The sequence below is a fragment of the Grampus griseus genome (assembly GCF_964374135.1).
Source record: "Grampus griseus genome assembly, chromosome: 15".
In the NCBI taxonomy this organism is placed as follows: Eukaryota; Metazoa; Chordata; class Mammalia; order Artiodactyla; family Delphinidae; genus Grampus; species Grampus griseus.
In genome coordinates, this window is record NC_139009.1 from 37,416,608 (window position 1) to 37,440,281 (window position 23,674).

A 23,674-nucleotide genomic window follows, 5' to 3' on the forward strand; every position below is an offset into this window, starting at 1 on the left:
GAAGGAAGCGATCTTGTTTGTCTTGGTGATTTATTTAATTCTGGCTGAGAAAGGATATGATCTGTGTTGAGTTAATCCTCAAGGTGAACTTGCTCCCCACAGGAGATTAGGACTAGCAGTCTCTCTTGAACCTTGACCTATGTCACTTTAGGGAGAAAGCAAATGGTGCAGGACCCTGAATGCAGCCATTGCAGGGTGAAACTAGGGCACTGGAGGGACAGGAATGAAGAAAAGACAGGGGTGTCTAAGGGACATGTCCAACCCGAGAGGCTTATCCCCGTGGAGTAATTGTGGCCTCGCCCAGACCGTCCCTTGGAATTCCGTCTCTGGAACCTGGACCTGCCCCTGGAGACGTTTGCTGAGATAACGGCAGATGATCTCTCATCGCCTGGCCGCCCTGGAGTGCGAGGTGCAGTGGGAGATAACACGCTGGAACAGCCCCGACCCTTCAGCAGTGGGAGACAGGCTGGAGATGAGCGAGCCTTGGTCCACAGCCAGGGTGGCACGGAGCATTCAGGGCAGGCTGCGCGTGCTCAGAGAGCCGCTCCTCGGGGAACACACACACACACACACACACACACGTGTTGCCCTGAAAAACTGCCCCCCCCTCTGAATACAAACACGAAACTTCAGCTGGCTCCCCTCCCCTTCTCTATCCAGGCTCTGGTTTTGGGAAGAAAAGCAAAGACATGTCCACAGATCGGGACTTCTTCATGAGGATGAAGTGCACAGTCACCAACAGAGGCCGCACCGTCAACCTCAAGTCAGCCACCTGGAAGGTAGGACGTCAGGCCTGGGTTGGAGTACCGAGTGCGCCCCCCCCCGCCCCCGCCCCTGGCTCTCGGCTCCACGTCTGACCCTCCGCGGCTGGTCTCCAGGTCCTGCACTGCACGGGCCAGGTGAAGGTCTACAACAACTGCCCCCCTCACAGCAGTCTCTGCGGCTGCAAGGAGCCGCTGCTGTCCTGCCTCATCATCATGTGTGAGCCCATCCAGCACCCGTCCCACATGGACATCCCCCTGGACAGCAAGACCTTCCTGAGCCGCCACAGCATGGACATGAAGTTCACCTACTGTGACGACAGGTGGGGCCCGGCAGAGTGCGCGCGCGTGTGTGTGTGTGTGTGTGTGTGTGTGTGTGCGCGCGCCTGTGGTCAGGGTGTGGGTCTGCGGCATTAATGTTGTATTGCTGGGTGCAGGTCACTGTTTCATCCCATCAGTGCCACCAAGGGGTTCCTCATACCGTATTGGACTGTCCCCTGTTGTCACAGCAGAGCTGATTTGGGGTGCCGCTACTGTCATGGTGGATCGCGGTGGCGTGTACATATGCCTCCACATATGTGTCAGGCTCCTAGGAAATCTCCAGGCCACTCTCCCTCCCCAGGAGACGAGGGTCTGGAGATCTCCATTAGCAGCCCCACTTCAGAGGCCAGCTGGGAGATTTGGTTTCTGTCCTGGAAGCTGCCCTACGGCCGCGTGGCTCCTGTGTGTTCTTCTCAATGAATGAGCTCTTTCCTCGGCCTTTGCGCCTCCTGTGTCACCTCCATTCCAGCCACTGTCCAGTCCACTTTGGAAGGCTTTTCAAGGAAGGGAACTAAGCCAGACCCTAACCCCCAAAGCCAGGCCTAACTGGAGATTCTCTTATGAGAGAATGCAGTGGTTAAGAGCCTTGGTTCAGTGAGACGGCCAAAGTTCCAATCCAATAGGAAGTGTTGGGTGTTAGCTGTGGTCCTCACCCTAAATTGCTTCTTTATTAGAGTAGTTGAAAGAGCACCTAAGACAGCACATGTAATCCATGTCACTCTAGTTTCAGCTTGAGGAGAGGCTCGAAACAGGTGGAGAAGAGGCTTGGGTTATTGTGGAAGGGGCGGGAGGGACAGCTCTGACTCCCCCCTGCCTGTCCTCTGCCCTCCCCTCTGTGCCTGGACATTGGGAACATGGGCGGATCGGGAGGTGGAAGGAGGAAGACAGGGAAGGATAGATGCCGTGGGCAGTGGCTGCCATCAGAGAGGGAAGGACAGGCCAGGAGCAGGGGCTGGGCCGGGCAGGCCTGGCTCGAGGAGCTGCCACTGCAGTCTGCTGACTAGTGCATGACCAGAGGTGGCCTTCAGGGATCTCGCCACCTGACCCCAGATTTCAGCAGTGTCCAGAGTCACCACGTTTGTCCAGAGTCATAGTTTTTGTGGCAGCTCTTTGCTGCTCCAACCTGTCCCCTATCCCCTTCTAGGGTTTCTCCAGAAACCCTGAGATCTCAGCTTCCCCCTCTCTATAATGCAGATGAGAATACTGCCTGCACCTGTTTCACAGGATCAGCGTACGATGAGATAATGGCTATGGAAGTGCTTTGAAAACCACAAACCCCATAACTGATGGGAGGCTTTTTGTTCCTGCTGATGTCTTGCTCCCTGTTTTTGCCCTCCCCCAAAGCTAGTCTCCCCACTAAACTCAAGGGGCCAAGACCACTTCTGGAGGCATGTAGAGGCTGGGGGCCTGGAAGAAGGAGAGACCACCAGCAGGAAACTGCCTCACCTTCCCAGCCAGCAGGAAGCAAAGGCCCCAGGACAGAGCTCCTGCTCAGCGGCCCCCAGGCCTGCCCACCTTTCTCTCTTCTGCTGCATGTCCCATGGGTGTCTGGATTTCTTCATGGCTGCGGCCCTACTTTCCAGGCTGAGCTGAGTTTCTCTCCCCTGATTCTAGACTGACCTGGTGTTGGCTGGTGCCACTCCAGGTTTAAGAACTTTTGTAAAAGTGTCCTTGAGTCACCCCTGTCCCCATAGTGCTGGATTCAAGGCTCTTGGAGGTAGTGCGTCGTTCCCGATGTAGAAAGAAGCGCTCTAGCCTCATAGGGAGAAAATGTCACGTGTGAAGACTTGTGTCCTGAAACTTTGACACAGTCAGCGTTTATCATGACTGTTCCTATGGTCATTATTGTGATACAAGGACAATTAGAGAGATTATTCCAAAGGCAGGCACCTGAGAAATCCACGCTGTGTGTAAGATTCTTTCTCAGAGGTAGTCTTTGTATTCCAAGAACGATCCTGGGCAGAAGATACAGTTTTGTAATGTGCATCCCTCTCCGTAACCTTCTGAGACAAGAGAAATCCTGCTGCGTAGCCCGCGTGTCTCCAGCTTCGAGCTGGGGTGGTGTGGGGTGGTGGGGTGGGGTGGGGTGGTGGGGTGGGGTGGGGTGGTGCGGTGCTCCGCATGCCTTAGCCTTAGAGCGGCTGGAGCAGTGCAGACAGTGAAAGCTGCGTGTGAAGCACAGCCCTCGTGAGACCCCAGAAGCACTGGGAACACCCTACTGTCCTGGGAAATAACTCCTCATCCCTAGATAACAGAAAAGAAGGATTTTTTTTTTTAAACTTAAGACTTTGATCCTTGTTAATGTGAAGGGAAAAAAATCCTCTGGAAAGGGTAATTTGAAGTTATCCCTCATTCATCATCTTGTTTTGAATGAATTTCAGGTCGTTTCTTGAAAGCATCTAACCTTTGGGTAAAAGGAAGAGGGGACAATAACATGAGCAATTGGGTGCCTAAGAGTGGAGAAGGCCCTCTTCCCAGAAAGGGGAGGGGCCTGCACTGACTTCTTAGTTTGGTTCAGGGCTGGTAGGCAGAGTCGATCCTGGCTCGACGGAACCTGTGATTTAGGGCTTTGTGACTCAGGGTGTGGAGGATGATATTGCTTATAAGGTTTGCTAGACACAGTGCACTTTGAGCAGAATCTTGCCTTTCAAGAAACCTAATTACATGGCCCAAACTCTGAATCCAGAGGTGCTGGAAAGGTGGATGCAGAGGCATGTAAAGACACAGAATGCTGTGCCACACAGAAGCTGTGTTTAACGGATTAGCAGATTAGCTAACAAGGGCACAGACACGGCTTAGACAGTTTATAAAGTGACTATTTTAAGTCCTTAATGCCTATGTGTTATTTCTCAATTGCCCTGATGAAGACCTAGGATTTTTTGGTTTTGGTAGCTTGTCTTGTTTACACTTTTTTCATTGGGATGGGGAAGGATATACACATATTCATACTCTCTCACTCTCTCTCTCACACACACACACACACACCTCTTCCAAGATCAATGCTTCAAAAACCAACACTTACATATCATAGTGGGGTGGGGTGGGGGGCATTGCATTTTAATCAGGGAATTCACTAGATTTAATGACATCTGGCACACATGAGGGGCTGCAATTTCCCATAAAGGGGATTATTTTCCCAATGGGAAAGTTAGGAAGAATCTGATGAAAATGTACGGCAAGTAGAACCCACAAAATCACTTTTGAGGCTGTTTGGTACTTTTTCTTAGATGTATTGAGACCATAGACATAAACACAAAAAAAGAGAAGGATCGTGGAGAAAAAGGGGAGAACCGAGAGGAAACGGGGGAGCGACAAATAAAATAGAAAAGAGTAATCTTGTGTGTAAGTCTCAGGTTTCCCAAATCAACTGAACCTGAAACAAGTTATTCTGAAACATCTGAAGTTGAATGAAGGAATGCAGATGATTCAAAATGCATTCATCCTGCTTCTCTTAACAAAGGGTCAGAGGACCACGTCAAGTCCTGTATTAATGATCTGAAACAGCAAATATTGTTAGAAGTGGATTCTGTAACAATTTTTATGTCAGTCACACTTATGTGTATATACAGTCAATTGCTCTAGATAGGGGGAGTAAAGTTGAGTAGCAGGTTTAAAGAAGAGTATCCTGATTATCAGTGTAGTGGATGATCTCGTCTCCATTTACGATTCAAATAGAGGTGTTATACTGTGTCTCCTAAAATGAGCAGCCAATTAATGAACTGTGATTTATTGAGCATCTGCTATATATCTAACTCAGCGCCAGAGACTAATTATATCAAAGAAGAAAAGAGATGATTCCTGATCTCCAAGAGTTTGAGACATGAGCAACTTAATGAACCATTCACCCAAAAGGAAGACAAAAATTGTTCTCAAGCAGTTTAACTTTAAAATGGGGGTGGTTCTGGGGCTTCTCTGGTGGCACAGTGGTTAAGAACCGGCCTACCAATGCAGGGGACACAGGCTCAATCCCTGGTCCAGGAAGATCCCACATGCTGCAGAGCAACCAAGCCCGTGTGCCGCAACTACTGAGCCTGCGCTCTAGAGCCTGCGAGCCACAACTACTGAGTCTGCACTGCAACTACTGAGCCCATGTGCCTCAACTACTGAAGCCCGCGCGCTCTAGGGCCCGTGTGCTGCAACTACTGAGCCCGCATGCTGCAACAACTGAAGCCTGTGTGCCTAGAGCCCATGCTCTGCAACAAGAGAAGCCACCGCAATGAGAAGCCCGCGCACCACAACAAAGAGTAGCCCCCACTCATCGCAAATAGAGAAAGCCCACACGCAGCAACGAAGACCCAATGCAGCCAAAAAATAAATAAAAATAAAAATTAAAAAAAATAAAATGGAGTGGTTCTTAAATTCACGTGGAGGCGCCATCTAGTGGAGAAAGAGAATAACTGAAAGAAGTCAAGCCATCAAGGAGAGTGGGGCAAATCTATAATGCATATAATCCCACTGTGATTTCGTGTGTTTTATGAGTCTTCCTGTATGTTAGAAATAAATTATAAAAGCAAATTATGTGGATGAGAGAAGTATCACTGGGGGAAAAGTTATAACAGGAAAATTTTCAAATTAACAAAGAGGGTCCTGTAATTTTCCCAGATAAAGAATTTGAGGGCAACCCTGTTTTGTCATTGGGTTAAGGCAGTGTAGGATGTAATAATTTCAGGAGTTACAGTTCGATAAGATGCCTGCATTTCAAATTCTGTGGATCAAATCTGTGATGAATTCTTTTTATACAAAGAAGTTGGTAATCGTGATGATGACAAAAGGGAGGAGATAGTTGAGGACTGTAAAGAGGCTGTCAATAAAGTTATAGAGAGCCATGAGTTGTAAAACACACGCGCATCAAAACACCTGAAAAGCAATAGTGTTAAAGTCTGAGAAGAAAATAGACTGACTTCGGGCAAACTAATAGTAAAAGATTATATACTTTCATTGTGTACTGAGATACATTTAACAAATTATTTTACTTTTTTTTAGAGGATAGGTGGCATCTTTAATTCCAAGTGATCTTTCAGACTGTGATACATGTCATTTTTAGTTTCGTATTTAGTGTATTCTAAATATTTTTGCAGACATGCACAGTAGTCTTTCTTTACCTATCTTATGTAAGATGGTATAGTATATTTCTTTAAATCCCTGAGCTAGAAGAAACTTTAAATGCTCTCCTTGTGCATCTGTGTCTCCTCCAAACGACGATGTTCTGAAATCAGCCCTAAGAAAGTTTGAACATATTTATGAGGAATGCTTGTATATCGTCCTGTCTAATCTGCTTGAAATTCTCCTTGGAAGAAGCAGCTCTACAAATCCTTTTTGGAATTTATTTCAAAGTGTAATGGACCTCACAATTCAAAAATTATTCCCCTGCGCGATCTGCTTCTCTCCGGCTACAATTCAAGGCAAATTTCCCCTTCTTGCTTGTGGGTTTCAAGGTAATGAAAGGCAGCTGTGGCATTTGGTGGCACTCAGGGTCAGTCCAGGATTGAGCCAGGGCTACCCTCCTATGTATACTGTGAATACACCCCAACTGTAACACATAACACTGATAGGGTGGAAATTCATTATCCATTAACTGTGGAGCTGATTGTATAGATATTCACTTAACTGTGTACTACTGGAGGAAAACACAAGGCAAAAGTATTGTTGTTTAAAGCCAAGAAAATCTGGATAGAAATATATTGAAACAAATGTCACTGAAATCTGTGTTAGTGAATAGTTTGGGTATTATTGGGGAAATGCAGTTTCAAAGCTAAAAGCACATACAGAAACCTAAATGAGGCGAGTCAAGTGTTGCCTAGGAGAGGGCATTGCCAGAAGGCCGGAAGGAAAGAAAACAGACCTTAATAAAAGGATGGTTTTATTAGCAAACGCGTTCTTTGGAAAACAAATAGGTGGTTAGGAAGTACTTTAAACTTTTATCCTCTCACATAGTTTAAATGCTCTCTAACCTTCCACGATCGTTGACTGAGTGAATCCTGTACTCGTAGGGAACAGGGGTAAAAGCTGCAGCCAGACCTTGTCTGACTCCAGGCTTGGCGTGTGAAGTAGGGAGCTTGCTGCCTCGTCCCTCGTGGGCGGGCGCGTGATGGAGCCGGCTGAGGCCCGAGCTGCCTTCCTTCTGCCCAGGAGGCCACACGGCACAGACACTGCAGCCCAGCCGGAGAGCCCATTTCTCCCTAGCGCTCAGCCACAGGTAGTCCATGTTGACAAGGGCCTCGCAACATTTTTAAGGGTAAAGAGCAATGGACGAGCAGTAACTGTCATTTTACATTGTGAGGCAGACCTGACTCTGAAATCCAGGGCCCAGCTGTCTGACCCACACATTTCCTTGGGGCAACAGTAACTTCAGATTTTAACCTGAAAGTTCTCTAGTTTCTTTTTTTCTTTCTTCCTTCTGCCTCTGCCTCCTGGGGCTGCCTATCAATGTCTACATTTCTCTCCTCACCTCATCCTTGATCTGGTTCTTTTCCTACTTTATTATTAAACAGGGGCCTCTGTGCTTCTCGTTTCTGAAGTCTGCTGAATTAAGTCCCTTCATATTTTCTTCCCCTTTACAAAGGGAACAGCACTACTGAGCTGACTTTTGAAATTTATGGGTGACCCCAAACTGATTTTTTTTTTTTCTCCAGAGAGTCAGGGCCCCTTAATTAGAAAGAAAGAAAGAAAAAAAGTTCCCCTGCCCCTGGTGAAGAGAGCAGATGAAATGGTGTTATCACGGCCCAGCTCCCGAGGCTTCCCTGAGACAGAGGGAAATGAGCAGGGAGGGCCCTTGAGTGCCGTGGAGGCCAACCCTATAAACAAACCGGGTTCGTTAGCCTCCCCGCTGGCGTCGGCACGCCTGCAGATTGAGGGCAACGACCATTAGCTTTGAGTTGGGGTTTCCTGGTTTTGTGAAGTCTGACCAGTCGAATGTTCTTCAATTGTGTTTGGGGTATGTGTATTTCCCAGTTTTTATAGTCGTCTGTTGAAAGGCATGAAGGAGGAGACGTTAAATATTTATTTTAGTTGACAAGATAAATGAAGGCTGCTACTGGGAAGAGGGCTGGCAATTCTGAAATCGAGGTTTGTTTGTCCACTTCCAAAACATGCCCATTGTGTGCCTCTGAATGGATGGCACGTTAATTAGATTAAGAAATATTTTATTTGAGGCTGATTGTAATAAACATTTACTCTGAGCATTTTAAAAGATTCTAATCTTGAAAGAAAGTGTAATCTCTTCATGGAGTAGAGTCAGATCTTTCCCAGAACCAGCCTCATTTTTGAGGGTCTCTAGGAAACTCTAGACCTAGTTCGGGAACAGAAGTAGCTTATCTGGCACATTGGTGAGCCTGTAAATGGCCAGCCCGTTGTCAGCACAGCCCACCGGTGCAATTCTGGTTCCCAGGCTAAGGCTGAAAGGCATGGGACCCATCAGAAAAGCTACGTGGGTGTAGGAAACGAAGGGCCTGCACTGTGCGGCCGTCTGCTTGTTCTCCCTGAATCTCCACCTTGGCTAAGGTGCCATGAATGCCAGCCCTGGAGGTAGGCCACTGAGGAACATGTCTGTTGCTGATGAGTTCAGAGACCTCTCTGCTCAGGGCCAAGTGAGGGGACAGATCCTCCTGGTCTGAGACCAACTGGCTGGTGCAGGTGAGCTGCTGGAATCTCACTGGAGAAATCTCCCCTGGGCTAAATCAACTGAGACCTAAGCTTCTCAGCTCAGTTGTGTTGCCCGTTGTTTTACAAAGGCTTTAACCCCCAAGTCTCACCTAGGCAGAGAATTTGCCTCTTCTCTGCCCACTTCAACACCAGACACACCTTACGGAATGGAGAAAGGATGGATTGAGCATCGTGAGGGCTGCGCTGAAGGCTGTGTGTGTGCACCGTCATGCACTGAGACAGGTGACCATGCTCTAGGAAGAAAAGTGGGCCATTAGTGCCCAGGTTCCTTAGCAGTGCTGGGCTAGACAGGGCTCTGATTGTACCTTAGGCCCCCAAAGACTGTCAGGCCATTGGTCAGCTACTCTAGCATTTACTGAGCACCCGTGGTAGTGGAGGCCAAAGGAGAATGTGGTCCCTGAGCTCAGGGGTTGGCAGCCTAGGATGTGGAGAGAAGCATACATTACTCCTTGCGACATTGTGTTTGCCTGTTAGGACTTGATGAGAAGGGGAAACCTGGAGAAAGCTCCAGGGACAAGGCGGGACCTTGAGCTGGCCCTGTCATCGTCAGGGCTCCGAGAAGAGAAGGCCTCAAGGCTCTGCGGCCAGCGTGGGTTTGCCAGGGGTGGGAACTGCGAGGAGAGGGGTCTACCGGGGAGGGGGGACCTGCCATGCTGCCGATCAGCTGCAAATCAGACTGCTTGGAAGATGGAGACAAGACCCTGGAGCCTTAGAAGTTAGGTGGAGTTTATTTACTCCGGATGTGGTTGGTCCTAGGTAAGCTGGAGGTGCTTACGTAGAGGGGTGACAGAATGGAAATAATATTTTAGGATGATTTCGTCTGACCTGTGCAAAACCCGTATGGAGCGGGAGAGAGGAGTAGAGACAGGAGACCAAGGAGCCACGGCTTCTGCTTTCCTCTCCACACTGTTCCTCTCCAGCGTGGACAGGTGACAGGGCTGTGCCCCCGGAGTCATGTATTCCAAAATAGAGCTTGTAATGATGAGGATATAGCATCACTTCTCGCTCGTGATAGGCTAAGTAAACAAGACAGTGAGCCCGTTAGAAAAAATGTGAGAGACCAAAGATGATGAGAAATAATGTTTAGGTATGACGTGGGAAAGAGCTAATCTGGTGGTTCTTGGGCAGGGCTTTGCTTATTTTAAAGGTTCCAGCACAGAGCAGAGGGTCCTCAGAGAGTTAAGTGATTCTTCACGTTCTCCACATTTGCCTTTTCTCAGCCCACTTCCCATCTAAGGCAGACACCCTACACGGAAGCCGCCTATTTATCGGAGTGTAACGAAGGGGCACATTTCTAGGACTATGATTCTGTATCTGTTCCTCTCGGCACCTCCTGCCCTCCCTCCTTTCCTTGCGATAGCAAGAACAAGTAGAACCCATGAAGGCAAACCTGATGTCTAGGAGGTATCTGAGGTCACCAGACAGGACCCGAGGGGAGAAGGTTTAAGCACAGACAGGGCTCTACCTGCCTGGGTCCCTCCTCAATCCATGGTTAACACACATGCAGAGGCCGCCTCCATGCTTTTCCCAACTTGGGACCACATAATTTTCACTTTTCATTTATATCGCCCTCTACTAGAATAATCTGGAATAGTCAGGATGTTCCCATTTTCGTTCTTGCTCTGTCCCCGGACACTTGTGTAGACATCAAGCAAACTGTCTACCCTCTCTGCATCTCTGCTCCCTTGTCTGCAAAAACTGTGGGTAGGGGGCAATGAGAGCCCCTTCCAGTGGTCACTGGAGCAAGGCACATGTGTCTATTTGGGGGTGGGAGGTAGGGAGCCCCTGAACAGGTGCTTTTCCTTCCTCCCCAGACACAATCCAGGAAGGGCAGGAAGAGTGGAGGTTCAGTAGACCCATAGTTGCAGGTTGACCACCATGTTTGTTGTTGGTTTTTTCTTTTGCTTGGATGAATGGTACGACCGGGACGTTCCGAGTGTGTTTCATTGAATGTGTGCATTTGAATTACCTTCTACATAAAGGTCCTTGAGCCCCTGCTCATATTCATATGGTCTTTCTCTTCCCCCTTGCTTTTTAAAAAAATTTAGAATCACAGAACTGGTTGGTTACCACCCTGAAGAGCTGCTTGGCCGCTCAGCCTACGAGTTCTACCATGCACTGGACTCAGAGAACATGACCAAAAGTCACCAGAACTGTAAGTACCAGGAGTGCCCTATATGTCTGTGGAATCTGGCCTTGAGTGGGGTGTGACTGGTGAGAAGGGAGAAGATCCAGTTGCTTCCTTCACAGAGCCATCATCTTGTGTGGCAGACAAGACTCATGCCCGCAGGATGGTTAGAGAACCAAGGCTGCCACCGTCCTGTGTGACATGCTCATGCAAATCAGGAAAAGGGCACTTTGGGTAGGGGACACACAAACACGCCAAGGCGTACAGACTGGGGAGTGGAAGGTGGGCTGAATCTCAGTCCCTACTTACCACCTCACTGAGCACACTTATGCAGTGAACAGTCTGCTTAACCTTATGCAACAGCCCCGTAGAGTGTAATACAAGACAGCATGGAATCAACTTGGGTTATGCGCTATAGAAACATGTACATCCATTCAAAGAAGAGGGCTGAGAGAGTTCAAGAAGAGAGAAGACAGGGCGCTTGAGTTGGACCTTGAAGGATGGAGGAGCATTGGTCTAAACAGAGGTAGAGAGTGCATGATACCAACCTAATAGACGTGTTGAGGCGGGTCCTGGTTTTCCAAGAGCTTGCTTGCTGAATCAAGAGAACTCAGTTGGGGAAGGCTGTCCAGGCAACCCAGTAACGGTGTGTGGAAATTGTGCCTTGCAGCTTGAAAGAAAACCTGAATTATGAAAGGATTCTAGAACAGGGCTGTCCGATAGAACTTTCTACAATGGAAATGTTCTTCATCTGCGTCATCCGTATGTGAGCTATGCTGTATATTAAATATGTCTAGTGCAACTGAGGAACTGAATTTTTTAAATTTAGTTTTAATTAAATTTAAGTAGTCATGCTTGGCTAGTGGCTACCATACTGGACAGGGCAGTTCTAGTGCATTTCAGTTGACTATGTTCCCAATTAAGGCTTCCCATTTGCAGGTGATCCAAGACAATTTTCTTGAATCCATACAGCCCATCAACATGCAAGGACTATGGGTCTATAACCCAATACCTGGCCTACTGGGGGAAATAGAAATTGATAGGATTGATCCCTGCCCTAAGGGATCGCATTCTGCGGAAGAAGGAGGGCTTTGGGCCCCGTGGGAGCATGGCGGTTCATACCTTCCGCCTCAGTATCTAGCATAGTGTTTGGTACAGTACAGGCACTAAATGAATGACACACCCAAGGACCAAAAAAAACATATTTGGGAAAGAATGCTTCAAAATAAGTGCCCCCAGTGCAGATCGGGGTGCTGAGAGGATTACAGAAGGATTTAAAATGGGTAAGTCTGAGAAGATTCCCAGTGGCCCTTTTGGTCTTGGAGTCCAAGGATTAGCTGTGGCCTTGGAGTGGCAATGAAGAAAATGGAAGTGCAGTTACTTGTCCGTTGTTCCTAAATCCATCCATCTATCCCAAGGTTAGGACACCTGAAGTTCAGATCAGCAGGCCATAAGCTGTATAGAAGCACAGTTAATATTCTCTTAAGGAATGAGATCTTCTCTTTCTAATTGGTTTCTTTGCTTCATCCTCATGGCTTTCGGGTTTGATCCAACAGTGCAACAGGGCCCCTAATGATATCTCAAAGAAGTTTCTCACTGTGTTCTCCAGCAAAAAAACAAACCATCCAGCTTCCCCATTCAGGGACCCAGGGATGCGGGAGGGAGGTGGAGGTACCTTTGTGCGCCCATGGATGTGGCCCAGCTCTAGCCTGCCCCAGCTTTAAACTGTAGGATGTGGCTCCAGCCTCCACTCTGGGATTCCCCATGCTTCTCTGGCCCATGGTGGTTTCAGCTCCCAAAGTCATGCTGGTACTGGGACCCAGGGGCCTGGCTCTGGCCCAGCTTACCCAAAGATTCCCAGTGCCTGGCTTTCTGGGGCTTCCCTCCTTTAGATGTAAAACTGGGGAAAAGCCTAGCCTTCCTTCTCAGCCAAGGGTGAGTCAAAGTAGAGGACAATAGCGAAAGTTTCTGGAAATTCTTGCGGGACAGTATTGTGCTTTACCTTCTGGGGTGGGAAGGTAGAGGAAACTACTGTCAAAGAGAACAAAAATGATGGCTTCTCACTAGGCCTATGAAAGTGATTTTTTTTTTCCTTCTCTTAGAAAATCTTTGATCCTTAAAAAAGAGCTGGGGTAAAAAATTGTCATATTAATTTTCTGCTGAATCCAGGGGAAATATGGTGCAGATTTATTGAATCTGTGGTTTTAAGCATTAGGCACGCTTAAAGGTAATTCACAACCCAAATGGAAATCACAGGTTCCCGCCTTCCCCTGATGGAGCCAAGTAAAGCAGCTCTGAGCTCAGGCCTCTGCTCAGCCAGCCTGAAGCCAGCAAAGGGAGATGTGCGTGGGGTGGAAATTGGGCTAATGCCAGCTAAACACAAGCATCTATTTCTCTTTCACTTTCCCTCTTTTTCTGTCTCTCAGTCTTTCTCAATCTCTCTCTGTCTCTCTCTCTGTCTCTCTCTCTCTCTCTCTGTCCCTCTGACTCTGTCTTTCTTGCTGGGTTTATGCAGATAAAGTTGCACCACAGACCCACACTCATACTGTGGAATAATTGGAGGCCCAGGCTTGAGGCTCGTCCAGGTTTACACACCAGCATCCCGAGTTTATGCTCGTATGTGTGTCTCAGCCTGTGAAAGTTGACCGTTGAAATTACTGGGGAAGCTCAGACCTCAAACCAAATTTAAATAATTGAAAGCCATCATTTCCAAATGGGTTAGTAATTTATACATTGTTACCCTCAGAAGGTAAGGGTTTGGGGGAAGGGGGGTTGGTTTCTCTTTGTTGTGTGAGGACATTATGTGCTCTTAGGAAAACAAGATTAAAGGCCATAAAAAGCCTATCTACCAAGTAGCAGGCCCCTCACCAAGGCTGGCATTAATGAGCAGATGATTAGAAAGCTGGCGTAATTATATTCTACTGACAGAGCAGGCCCTCGCCTGCAATCGCTAGAAATGCAGTTAAAAACCTTTGCTCACTGCACTGTTTAATCAAAAAGAATAAGATCCCTGAATCTTGTCTGCATTAAGAATAAGTTAATGAGTTAATGAATAAGTTAACTCCAGGTACTTGAAATTGTGCAAGAATCATGTCTCTTGGGCATAGGAGCCTCAATGGGGGTAGATAAAGGGAGATGAGGGAGGACAGAGTTATTTCTTTGGCCAAAGGGTCCATGATGGTTTAGGACAGCAGCAACCACCAATTCAGTCTTCCTAGTGAAGTGTCGCCCGGGGGCATGTAGTAGGAGGGCACTGTACTGCGGGCCACAGGCTGTCGAGTAACCCAGACTGTTGTCCTGTGTGATGTAAAGCAGGTCAAAATCCCTCTGGCCTTAGTCCCCTCATATTAAAAAAAGATGGTATCTGTCTTCCCTACAGCACAGGATTTTATTAAAAAGATTAGACAATGATGATATGACCACTTTGGAAAATAACTTGGCCGTATCTTATAAAGGAAACATGCACTTACCCTATGACCCAGCCATTGCACCCCTAGCTGCACTCACACTGTATGTCCATACAAAGATTTGTACACAAATGTTTATAGCACCTTTATTCATTATAACCAAAAACTGAAAACAATGCAAACATCCATTGACAGGTGAATGGATAAATTAGTTATGGTATCTCCATGCAATGGAATATTACTTAGCAATGAAAAGCAAACCAGGAATACCTACAACAACGTGAGGGCTCTGGGAAACATGCTGGGTGAAAAGAAGGCAGACACGAAAGAGCTCTTGTATGATCCCGCTTACGTGTGAATGGAGAGAAGATCCTTTCTATTTATAGCAACAGAAAACAGATCAGTGGCAATGGGGATTGACTGTCAAGAGGTATAAGAAATTAGGGAGGTTGGATGATGGAAAGTTCTATACCTTTGATTGTGGTGACTTGTTACAAGGGTCTGTACAGTCGGCAAAACTCATTGATCTGTGCTTAAAATGGGTGCATTTTTTTTTAATGGGTGCATTTTTTTATTGAAGGTAAATTAAACCTCACCAAAGTTGACTTTTTTTAAATGCAAACAAAACCAAAAAGACTTAGGACCCTTTAATTTGGACTATAAGCCTGTCGACTGTTTCCACTGAGGGGGCCTTTCAGCAAATCACTCTAAGCCTCAGTTTCTTCAGATGGAAAACAGGAATAATAATAGATACCTCGTGGTATCACTGTCCAGTGAACGAGGTGATGCTAACACTAATCCTGTGGACGCTTTGTGTGCCAGGCACTGTTCCAATTCCTTTGCAGAAATGAATTTATCTTATGAGATGGTTTTGAACCCTGCACAGCAGGATGCACATGTAAGTTATGTGTAGTATGGTTACAGTGCTTCTTGTAGCTTGGAGGTGCTTGTTAATTTCTGAACAGGAGGAAATGTGCCGAGAAAAACATATATGTGAAGGATTACAAGCACGGTTAGTAGGAACCTAGCTGCATTCCTCAGCCACACAGAGTGGTGAATGGGGAGTGATTCCCGAGCCTACACGGAAAAGTGGGGAGGTGTGTGACGTTTAGAGAGTCTGCATGTTCTCCCACAGGGCCCCTTGTGACATTATCTACAGACGTGTCCTGTAGACGTGACAGGGCCTGGGCACTGTGCATGTTAGTAACTTTGGAGCAGAGGGGCTTTTCCTATACAGCATTTGTCGGTGACATTCAGCCACATTTTTGTTCCTGATAAACCAGGCAGGCAGATTTGGTCCTCAGTACAAACAGCTATGGGACACTGGGTACTAATAATTATTATCATTACTGTTATTATTGTCAATACCCCATTTTGCAGATGAGGAAAACCGAAACCAAGATTTCCTAATCCTGCCAGCATGCTTCTTTCTCTGTGATTTGGGGGTTTCTGAGACTGGAATTCAGAAGAATGAATTCCCAAGAAGGAAAGTAAATGGGCAGTTCAGAAAGCTATCAGAAATCCTAACATTAGCAAACTTTCATTTAAAGGGACTTGTTGATTCTTTTTTTAATGGGAGCAGATAGAGCATTCTGGACTGGGGAAGAGGGCAATCTGGGATGCCGGGCCCTTTCCCCGATGTTTTTATAGAGTAAAACAAACGTTAAATGAACATTTAGAGCATTCTAGAAGAGGAAAGAAGTCATGCGCAGGCAGCCCCTCTGGGCGGCTGGGAGGACTTACCGGGGCTTTGGCGAGGCTGTGTGTAGAGGCTGGCGGGGGACTTGCTGCCTTTGCTGTGGGTCACAGACTTGCTGTGGCCCCAAAGGCGGCAGGTCTGACGGATGACCTGGAACAATCGAGGATATCTGGGGGTTTCTTTAAACTGCCTTTATTCGCAAGCAGAGTGCCGATGGTGGGCCTGCTACCAGTGGCTGCCCGAGGACAGGCGTTGTCCACGCTGCTTGGAAGCACCCTGCCGCCTGTAGTGTGAGGCAGAGGAGGCTCGCCTGTTCCCTGCGTGCCCATTTGGATCCACAGGGCACCCCATGGAGAGGCTTCCCTTGGGGGGGAAGGAAGGGCAGGTGCTGCTCTTGGTTTCTGCTCCCAGCTGAGCCAGGGGTGAGCCAACTTGCCAAGGGCTTGGCGATGGCCACTCCCTCACAGCCAGCCTAGGGAAGTCAGTTAAGCTCTCTGGTTACTTTCCTCATGTTTAACATGAAGAGTTGGGCGAGATGCTCTAAGCTCCCAGCCAGCTCATTCTCCCCCATCTTTCCCCTGCACGCTGCCCTCCCCGTGGGGTCTTCCTCCCCCACCTCCTGACCTCAGGTCCCATTTCTCCTCCCCTAGTGTGCACCAAGGGTCAGGTGGTGAGTGGCCAGTACCGGATGCTTGCGAAGCACGGGGGCTACGTGTGGCTGGAGACGCAGGGGACGGTCATCTACAACCCTCGCAACCTGCAGCCCCAGTGCATCATGTGTGTGAACTACGTCCTGAGGTGAGCATGTGAGGGCCGGCGGGGAGGGGAAGCAGGCTGGGGTGCAGGGTGCTCCTGAGACTGAGGACGCAGCCCAGGAATGCCGAGCCTTTCAGGACCTGGCACCACGTCGGCGAGCTCTTTTGCAGTGGGCGTCCTGGGAACAGTGAAACACTGGGATTTCCCCTTACAGGCTTGTTCTGCCCCTTCCCCCTTTGTCATCTGTCATGCCTCTGACCCACGTGGGGAGGCAGCTAGAACACAGTCGTCACTTAAGTGCTTTCTGAATGGGAACTAAGGGAAGAGAACCACTGTTACTTTTTGGGAGAAGATGTAACACCTTTGCTCGGTAGCACCTGGGAAGAAATCTAGAGAAAGTCCTTGCTGGGGTGCAACAAAAGCAAAAGCCTTCAAGTCTCATGCACACCACGCAGCCCACGTACGATATTAACACAGCATCCAAGACAGATACACACTCAGTGGGTGCTCTCCGCGTCGCTAGCTCCACGACTCCAAACTTCCAGTGCACGGTTCTTTACGGAATGCCAACACACTGTCCGTACCCGTGTTTCTGTCTGAGAGGCTTAGCTATCAGGACTTCCATGTGTCTGGAGAGTAAAAGAGTTTTGCTGGAAACTATGGACGGTCTGAAGCTCGCTCTTGTCCCACCAGTGAGATTGAGAAGAACGACGTGGTGTTCTCCATGGACCAGACGGAGTCCCCGTTCAAGCCGCACCTGATGACCATGAACAGCATCTTTGACAACAGCGGCAAGGTGGCTGCGTCTGAGAAGAGCAACTTCCTGTTCACCAAGCTGAAGGAGGAGCCCGAGGAGCTGGCGCAGCTCGCACCCACCGCAGGAGATGCCATCATTTCTCTGGATTTCGGTGGGTGCCGCTTCGCTGAGCCAGGGCCCGTCGAACCCTCTTGGGGCGGGGGGAGGCCTCCCTGGCCACAGCTCTTCCTTAAGCAGAGCTGCCGTGTGCCTGCCCTGAGTCTTGCTGATCATCCGTTGGTGGACAGACCCTATGCTGGGCACGTGCACTCACCGCAGCATAAGACCCGTCCTATTTCTGACCTCGTAAAGCGCTGAGCGGGGGCGGGGGGTGGGGGGTGGGGGGTGGGGGTGTTCTGGTCGATTCTCCACCGTGGGGAGGGGGGAGCCTGAGACGAGAGGGATCTGCTCCGAGGCCACGGGCATCTTTCCACAGGGTGGGCAGATCTCCATCTGCACCTTGAAGGACAGATTGCTTGTTTAGGCAGAGGCCTGCTAGGTTGAAATAATGTTGGGAGAAATCCTTCCAGAAACGTGGGTTGAGAAAAGATTCAGGCCCGGGAGTAAGCCCTCGAATGCACTTCTTTCAACGTTTGCCTGTCCCACGGGGATGTGAGTCCTGGTGGCCCCAGCGGAGCTGTCAGCTCTTGCCCCGCGCTCTGAACGCAGGAAGCCCCTTCTTCCCCATGTTGCAACCCACGGTCACCCCCCAGCCTTGCTGTGGCCGCTCAAGGAACAGCTACGCCACCCTGTGCTTGCTCTGGACTGGCTCAGCCCCGTTAGGTGTTGTGTTGTGAGAGGCCACCGGGGAACGGTGATCTCAGCGAAGCACAGAGAGCAGCCCTGGGACAAGGAGTCACGCAGCTTCCCAGTTTCGCGGCAGCAATGAGGCAAATTGCCCAGTTTTCATAACCTCCTCCTCTACGTTCTGGATTGCCCTTCAGGGAAGAGTGGCTCCTGATACGTTTAGTTTTTGAAAATTAAAGGCTTCAGCAGGGTGTTCCCGTTAAAGGGGGTCTGTACATTGAACCCCAGCCCCAGTTGAAGGCCCCTTTGTCCCAGCGAAGCCTCAGCACACGGGGGCCGAGCCCCAGGCACGCTGCAGGCCCCTTTAGGGTCACCTGTGCATCCTTCGTCCTTCCTCTGCCCTGGGGTGAGCCCAGCAGTCGGGGGTGCGGACCAAGCCAGGCCCTTGTCTCCACAGGGAGCCAGAACTTTGAGGAGTCCTCAGCCTACGGTAAGGCCATCCTGCCACCAGGCCAGCAGTGGGCCGGAGAGCCCAGGAGCCACGGCGCCCACACGGAGGCCGGGAGCCTGCCCGCCTTCACCGTGCCCCAGGCAGCCGCCCCGGGGAGCACCACCCCCAGTGCCGCCAGCAGCAGCAGAAGCAGCAGTAGCTGCTCCACGGTGAGCGCCCCCTGGGGTTGAGGCCATGGAGAGGGTGGGCTCCTCCTCTGGCTGCTGCCGGACGGCTGAGCGGACAGGCCAGACCCAAGGCCTGCCCTCCTCCTACTCAGGAGCCCCCTGGGGGGCTGTGATACTTACTTGCCACGCATTAGAGCTGTGCGCTTGCTCTCAGTACCCATCCACCCCCATCTATGTGATCAGGTCCTTGAAGACGGGCCAAGTGGCACACAGCTGTGAGCCCCGAGCTCAGTCCCCAGGGAGGGCAGTAACCATCCTGCTGGGGGCGCAGAGCCCGGCCAGCCATGCCTCTATCCTGTTTGCTGTTCAAGACAGCCTCATTTTATGACGAGGAGACTGAACTCAGAGAGGCTCCCACAGCTCCTAGGGCGTGGTTTCTTTACAAATTCTTATTCCGTGGAATAGAGTTGAATCTGTGGGTCCAGAAACATATTTCTCCTTCTACCTTGGCCTTCTGGGGAAGCCAGTGCCGTAGCCTTGACTTGGTCACCTTCCTTCCTGGCCCCCCAGCCCAGCAGCCCCGGAGACTATTACACATCTCTGGATGACGATCTGAAGATTGAAGCGATCGAAAAGCTCTTTGCCATGGATACAGAGGCGAAAGACCAGTGCAGCACCCAGGTAGGTGGCCGTGGGGAAGATTGGAGTGGCGGGCCAGGCCTACCAGCTGCTGGTGGCGAAGGCTGAAGTCTCTTCTTGCAGCCTCAGCCCTTTGTTGCAAAGGCTAGTGGGAATGCTTGGCCCAGGCCACAGTCCCTCAACTGGGTGAGGGTGCAGGGAAACGGAGCCTGTGGTCGTCTGCTTCTCTCACTTCTGCCCTCTGCTTTACCCGTGTCAAATCCAGCTCTTCTACTTTTAACTCTCGATATATTTATGTTCTCCTAACTTGGATATTTCTTAATGCTCATGAAAACTACAACTGAACCTTTCTTTCAGGATCCCTGCATTTAAAAAGCATACCCCGATGTATACGACTTCTGTGAGCATAGGGAACAATTATTCCCTTTACAAACATTTCCATTTTAGGATTCTTTGAAATAACTTATTTTAAATGCATTTTAAAATGACATCGGACAACTTTTTGTTTACACGTAACTTTTCAGAAACTTATTACATAAGGCCAAACGTCTTGTAAAACCTGTGTAAACAGGCTAGGGTGTGGGTAGATGGGTATGTGGGTCACAAAACCCAAAGGAAAATCATTCATCCCCATTTATGCATCCAGATTTCTGCCTTGCCTCCTCAGTTTGTATCTTTGTTCTGCAAAACTTTCCGTTTCTCCCCTGCACGTTCTTCTATAAGATTCATTACTTAGTGTTTGGTTATCACTGTCTGCTTCTGCTCTTTAACAGTTCAGGTGGTTGTAATCAGCTGCCTCCCCCAGTGAGGGCTGAAACATTTATTTTTCTGCGTCTGCTTGTGAGAATTCCCTACGGTGCCCATCATGGTAGTGGGAACTTGCGGGTCCATGTCTGAGTTCTTGTTGATCAGAATGAAGGTCCCACAGGTAGCACTGGGCCACGGTTACCCTATGAGCAGTCCACCGATACACCCTGGGCACGTGAGGTGATGAAGACAAAGCTGCCCTCGGCCCCCTGGGAGCCATCGTGCTCACCGGAGTGGGCAGGGATGGCTTCGTGGAAGAGGTGGTGCCTGCCCAGCGTGTGGGAGTGAAGGCTGGGCTCGGACTGGGAGACAGGAGAGCATTTGGGGCTGGGTGGAGGTCGTGGCACCGGGGGGGTGTGGAAGGATGCCTGAGTGGAGACTCAAATGACTGGGGATTGGTGGCACAGGCTGACCAAGGGAGAACATGCACGGGAAGCTGCGGGAGGAAGGCCTCTGGCAGGGGTGGGGTGGGGAGGACGAGGGGCTAAGATGGAACAGTATCCCGGAGGCAGCGCCAGCTGCTGTAGCTGCTTTGCCTGTGGTCTGTCTCCCCTCAGACGGACTTCAATGAGCTGGACCTGGAGACCCTGGCACCCTACATCCCCATGGACGGGGAGGACTTCCAGCTCAGTCCCATCTGCCCCGAGGAGAGCCTCTTGCCGGAGACACCCCAGTCCACGCCCCAGCACTCCTTCAGTACCATGTCGAACATCTTCCAGCCACTGGCCCCGATGGCCGCTCACAGCCCCTTCCTCCTGGACAAGTATCAGCTGGAAAGCAAGAAGATAGAGCCCGAGCAGCGGCCTGTGTCCTTCATCTTCTTTGACGGTGGGAGCAAGGTGTCCCTGCCACAGTGCTGTGGCCAGACCTGCACCCCTCTCTCCTCCATGGGGGGCAGATCCAACACACAGTGGCCCCCTGATCCGCCCTTACACGTGGGGCCCACGAAGTGGCCCGGCGAAGATCCCGTGGAGTCCTTGGGGGCCTCGCCCTTGGGGCCCCCCGTCACTGCACCCCATCTCTCCGTGTTCAAGAAGAGGTAAGTGGCAGAGACCCTTGGCTGCTTCCGCGAAGGCTGTGCTGTACAGGGAGGGGACAGCCAGGTGCCCCGAAAGGCCCCCCGCCCCATCACCAATTCCCACTCCACAGGGGTCTGATACTCCACTCAGCCCTTCTCAGAACTCTGAGAGCTCGGGCTTTAGGGGACTCACCCCTAGGTATGTGAGGCCTCGAGTGGGACACGTTTTATCTGGGCTGGAGGACACCCCGAGGGCCCTGCGGCCAGGGAGAGAAGGAGCTTGTCCAGGGCCCTGAGCACAGTGGCTCTCCGGACCACCCCTCAGAGTGCCTCGTTTTATGCAGAGCTCGTGAGCTGAGCCGCACAATAGCCACACGCACAACACGGAGGGAGGGGTCCTTGGCTCGGCCGTGGAAGCCTGGTTGAGAAAAGCAAAAAGATGCCCGTGCCTTCCCCCTGCCTTCGGCTGCCGGGGTCCAGCACACCCTCCCCGTCTCCCCCAAGTCCCTTCCACCCACTGGGAACTCACCTCAAGCTCCCAGGGCCCTTGCCTTCTACAGAGCCCCCTCCCTGGTTCTCGGTGGGGGGCGGTCCAGGCAGGGCAGGGGCGATGGGGCAGACTGCCTCCCAAAGACTGCCGTCACGGAGCTGGGCGGCTGCAAACCAGGACTGGAGGCTGCCCGGGTACGGGCGGGCACGTGTGGAGGGAGGTGCAGGTGCCCTGAACCCTCAGCATCTCACCAGGTAGAGCGAGGTAGAGGGCACTGCGGAAGGAAGGAGAGCCCGGGCCTCAGGCCCACCGCCCCTCCTTCAGGACTCTGCATTTGGGGTCTTGGAGCCGCCACGGCCATGAGTGTTCGTTCTGGGAGGGCCCTGGGTGTGTGGGGCTCCAGACTCCCTCACGCCCATCTCTTGGGCTTGGCAGGTCTGCAAAGGGCTTCGGGCCTCAGGGCCCAGATGTGATGAGCCCGGCCATGGTCGCCCTCTCCAACAAGCTGAAGCTGAAGCGACAGCTGGAATACGAGGAGCAAGCCTTCCAAGACATGAGTGGGGTGAGCGCCGCCCCTGGGGAGGCCGGCGGGGAGCGGGGGCTGAGCACAGAGAGCCAGGCTGGCGCAGAGCGCTGCCCACCTCAGCCTGACGCAGCTTGAGGACCTGGGTCTCTGGCCTCTCCCCTCAACCTCTGCACTTCCACCCCCAGGGGGATCCACCAGGCAGCAGCACTTCACACTTGATGTGGAAAAGGATGAAGAGTCTCCGGGGCAGTGGGAACTGCCCTCTGATGAGCGCAGACGTCCCCAGTGGTGAGCACAGGCCTGGGGGAAGGCGTTGTGCCGGTGGCGGGGCTCCCCACTCCCTCCCGTCCGAGGCTTGCGAGGACAGGAGGGTGTCTCCGCCCCCCCCCCCCCCCCCCGCTTTCCACTCTGGCCTGGGTGCCGCCGTCAGAAACCTCTGGGCTCCTTGTGTGAAGGAACGAGGGACGTTGGGGGCGTCACGGTCTCTCCCCCCACTGTCTGACATTGGCCTTTCAGATGAGTTCATCCGAAATCCCATGAGAGGCGGGAGCCAGCCCCTGAGACACTTAACACCGCCACAGCTGCCATCTGCCGTGAGCCCCGGGGAGCCCGCCAAGAGTGGGTTCCCCCCGCATTGTTACACCCCCCAGTACCAGGACTACGGCCTACCAGCGGCTCACAAGGTGTCAGGTGGGTGCGCTCAGGAATGGGGGCACTGTTCCAGGGGCTGCTGGGTTTGGGAGGGTGTGGGCCAGGGGACGGACAAGGCAGTGGGTCTCAGCTCAGCTCCAGGATGAACCTGCTCATGAAAGGCAGCTGCCTTGAGAAGGGCGAGCCCTCTTTTCCCCCAAGTACTGCAGCAGGGGCTGGAAGGCCACGTGTCCACAGGGCTCGAGAAGGAACCCTCCACTAACCAGGTGCCACCCGGGGCTCTTCCACCTTAAGAGCCCCCGAGCCTATGCCTGCCTTTTGCTCAGTTCTTCACGTTACTGCCTACCGGGGGGCTTCACTCTGAGCTCAGGCAGGAGCTGAGCTGAGGACGTGCTGCTGGGAGGGGGGCCAGGCTCGTTTGGGAAGACTCACCCTACTGGACCTTGCTTTCTGGGAGGACTGGCCACCTTAGTCTGTTACCATCTTGTGAAATGTAGATGTTGTCACGGAAAGGTTGCTTGTAGTTTGGGTGAAACATTGTTGGACCCCTGCCCTAAAAAAGAGAAATTTCCTCAGCAATATGGTTCGGGGCAAACTGCTGCTCAGTGCTTCAGAGCTTTAGAGTCACAAGACAGGCCTGGGCTAAGA

The 23,674-nt window shown here is 51.0% G+C and overlaps 1 protein-coding gene across 1 annotated transcript in view; it reads left to right on the forward strand.

The window, feature by feature from the left end:
- EPAS1 (endothelial PAS domain protein 1) overlaps positions 1-23,674 on the forward strand; it is an 88,845-nt gene that overhangs the window by 61,725 nt on the left and 3,446 nt on the right. Inside the window, exons 5-15 of the mRNA XM_082672067.1 lie at positions 661-779; positions 879-1,084; positions 10,793-10,899; positions 16,629-16,776; positions 17,428-17,642; positions 18,735-18,937; positions 19,466-19,576; positions 20,899-21,380; positions 22,285-22,411; positions 22,561-22,663; positions 22,892-23,065. Coding sequence (XP_082528193.1) covers positions 661-779; positions 879-1,084; positions 10,793-10,899; positions 16,629-16,776; positions 17,428-17,642; positions 18,735-18,937; positions 19,466-19,576; positions 20,899-21,380; positions 22,285-22,411; positions 22,561-22,663; positions 22,892-23,065 — 1,995 coding nt within the window. The remainder of the gene's footprint in view (positions 1-660; positions 780-878; positions 1,085-10,792; positions 10,900-16,628; positions 16,777-17,427; positions 17,643-18,734; positions 18,938-19,465; positions 19,577-20,898; positions 21,381-22,284; positions 22,412-22,560; positions 22,664-22,891; positions 23,066-23,674) is intronic.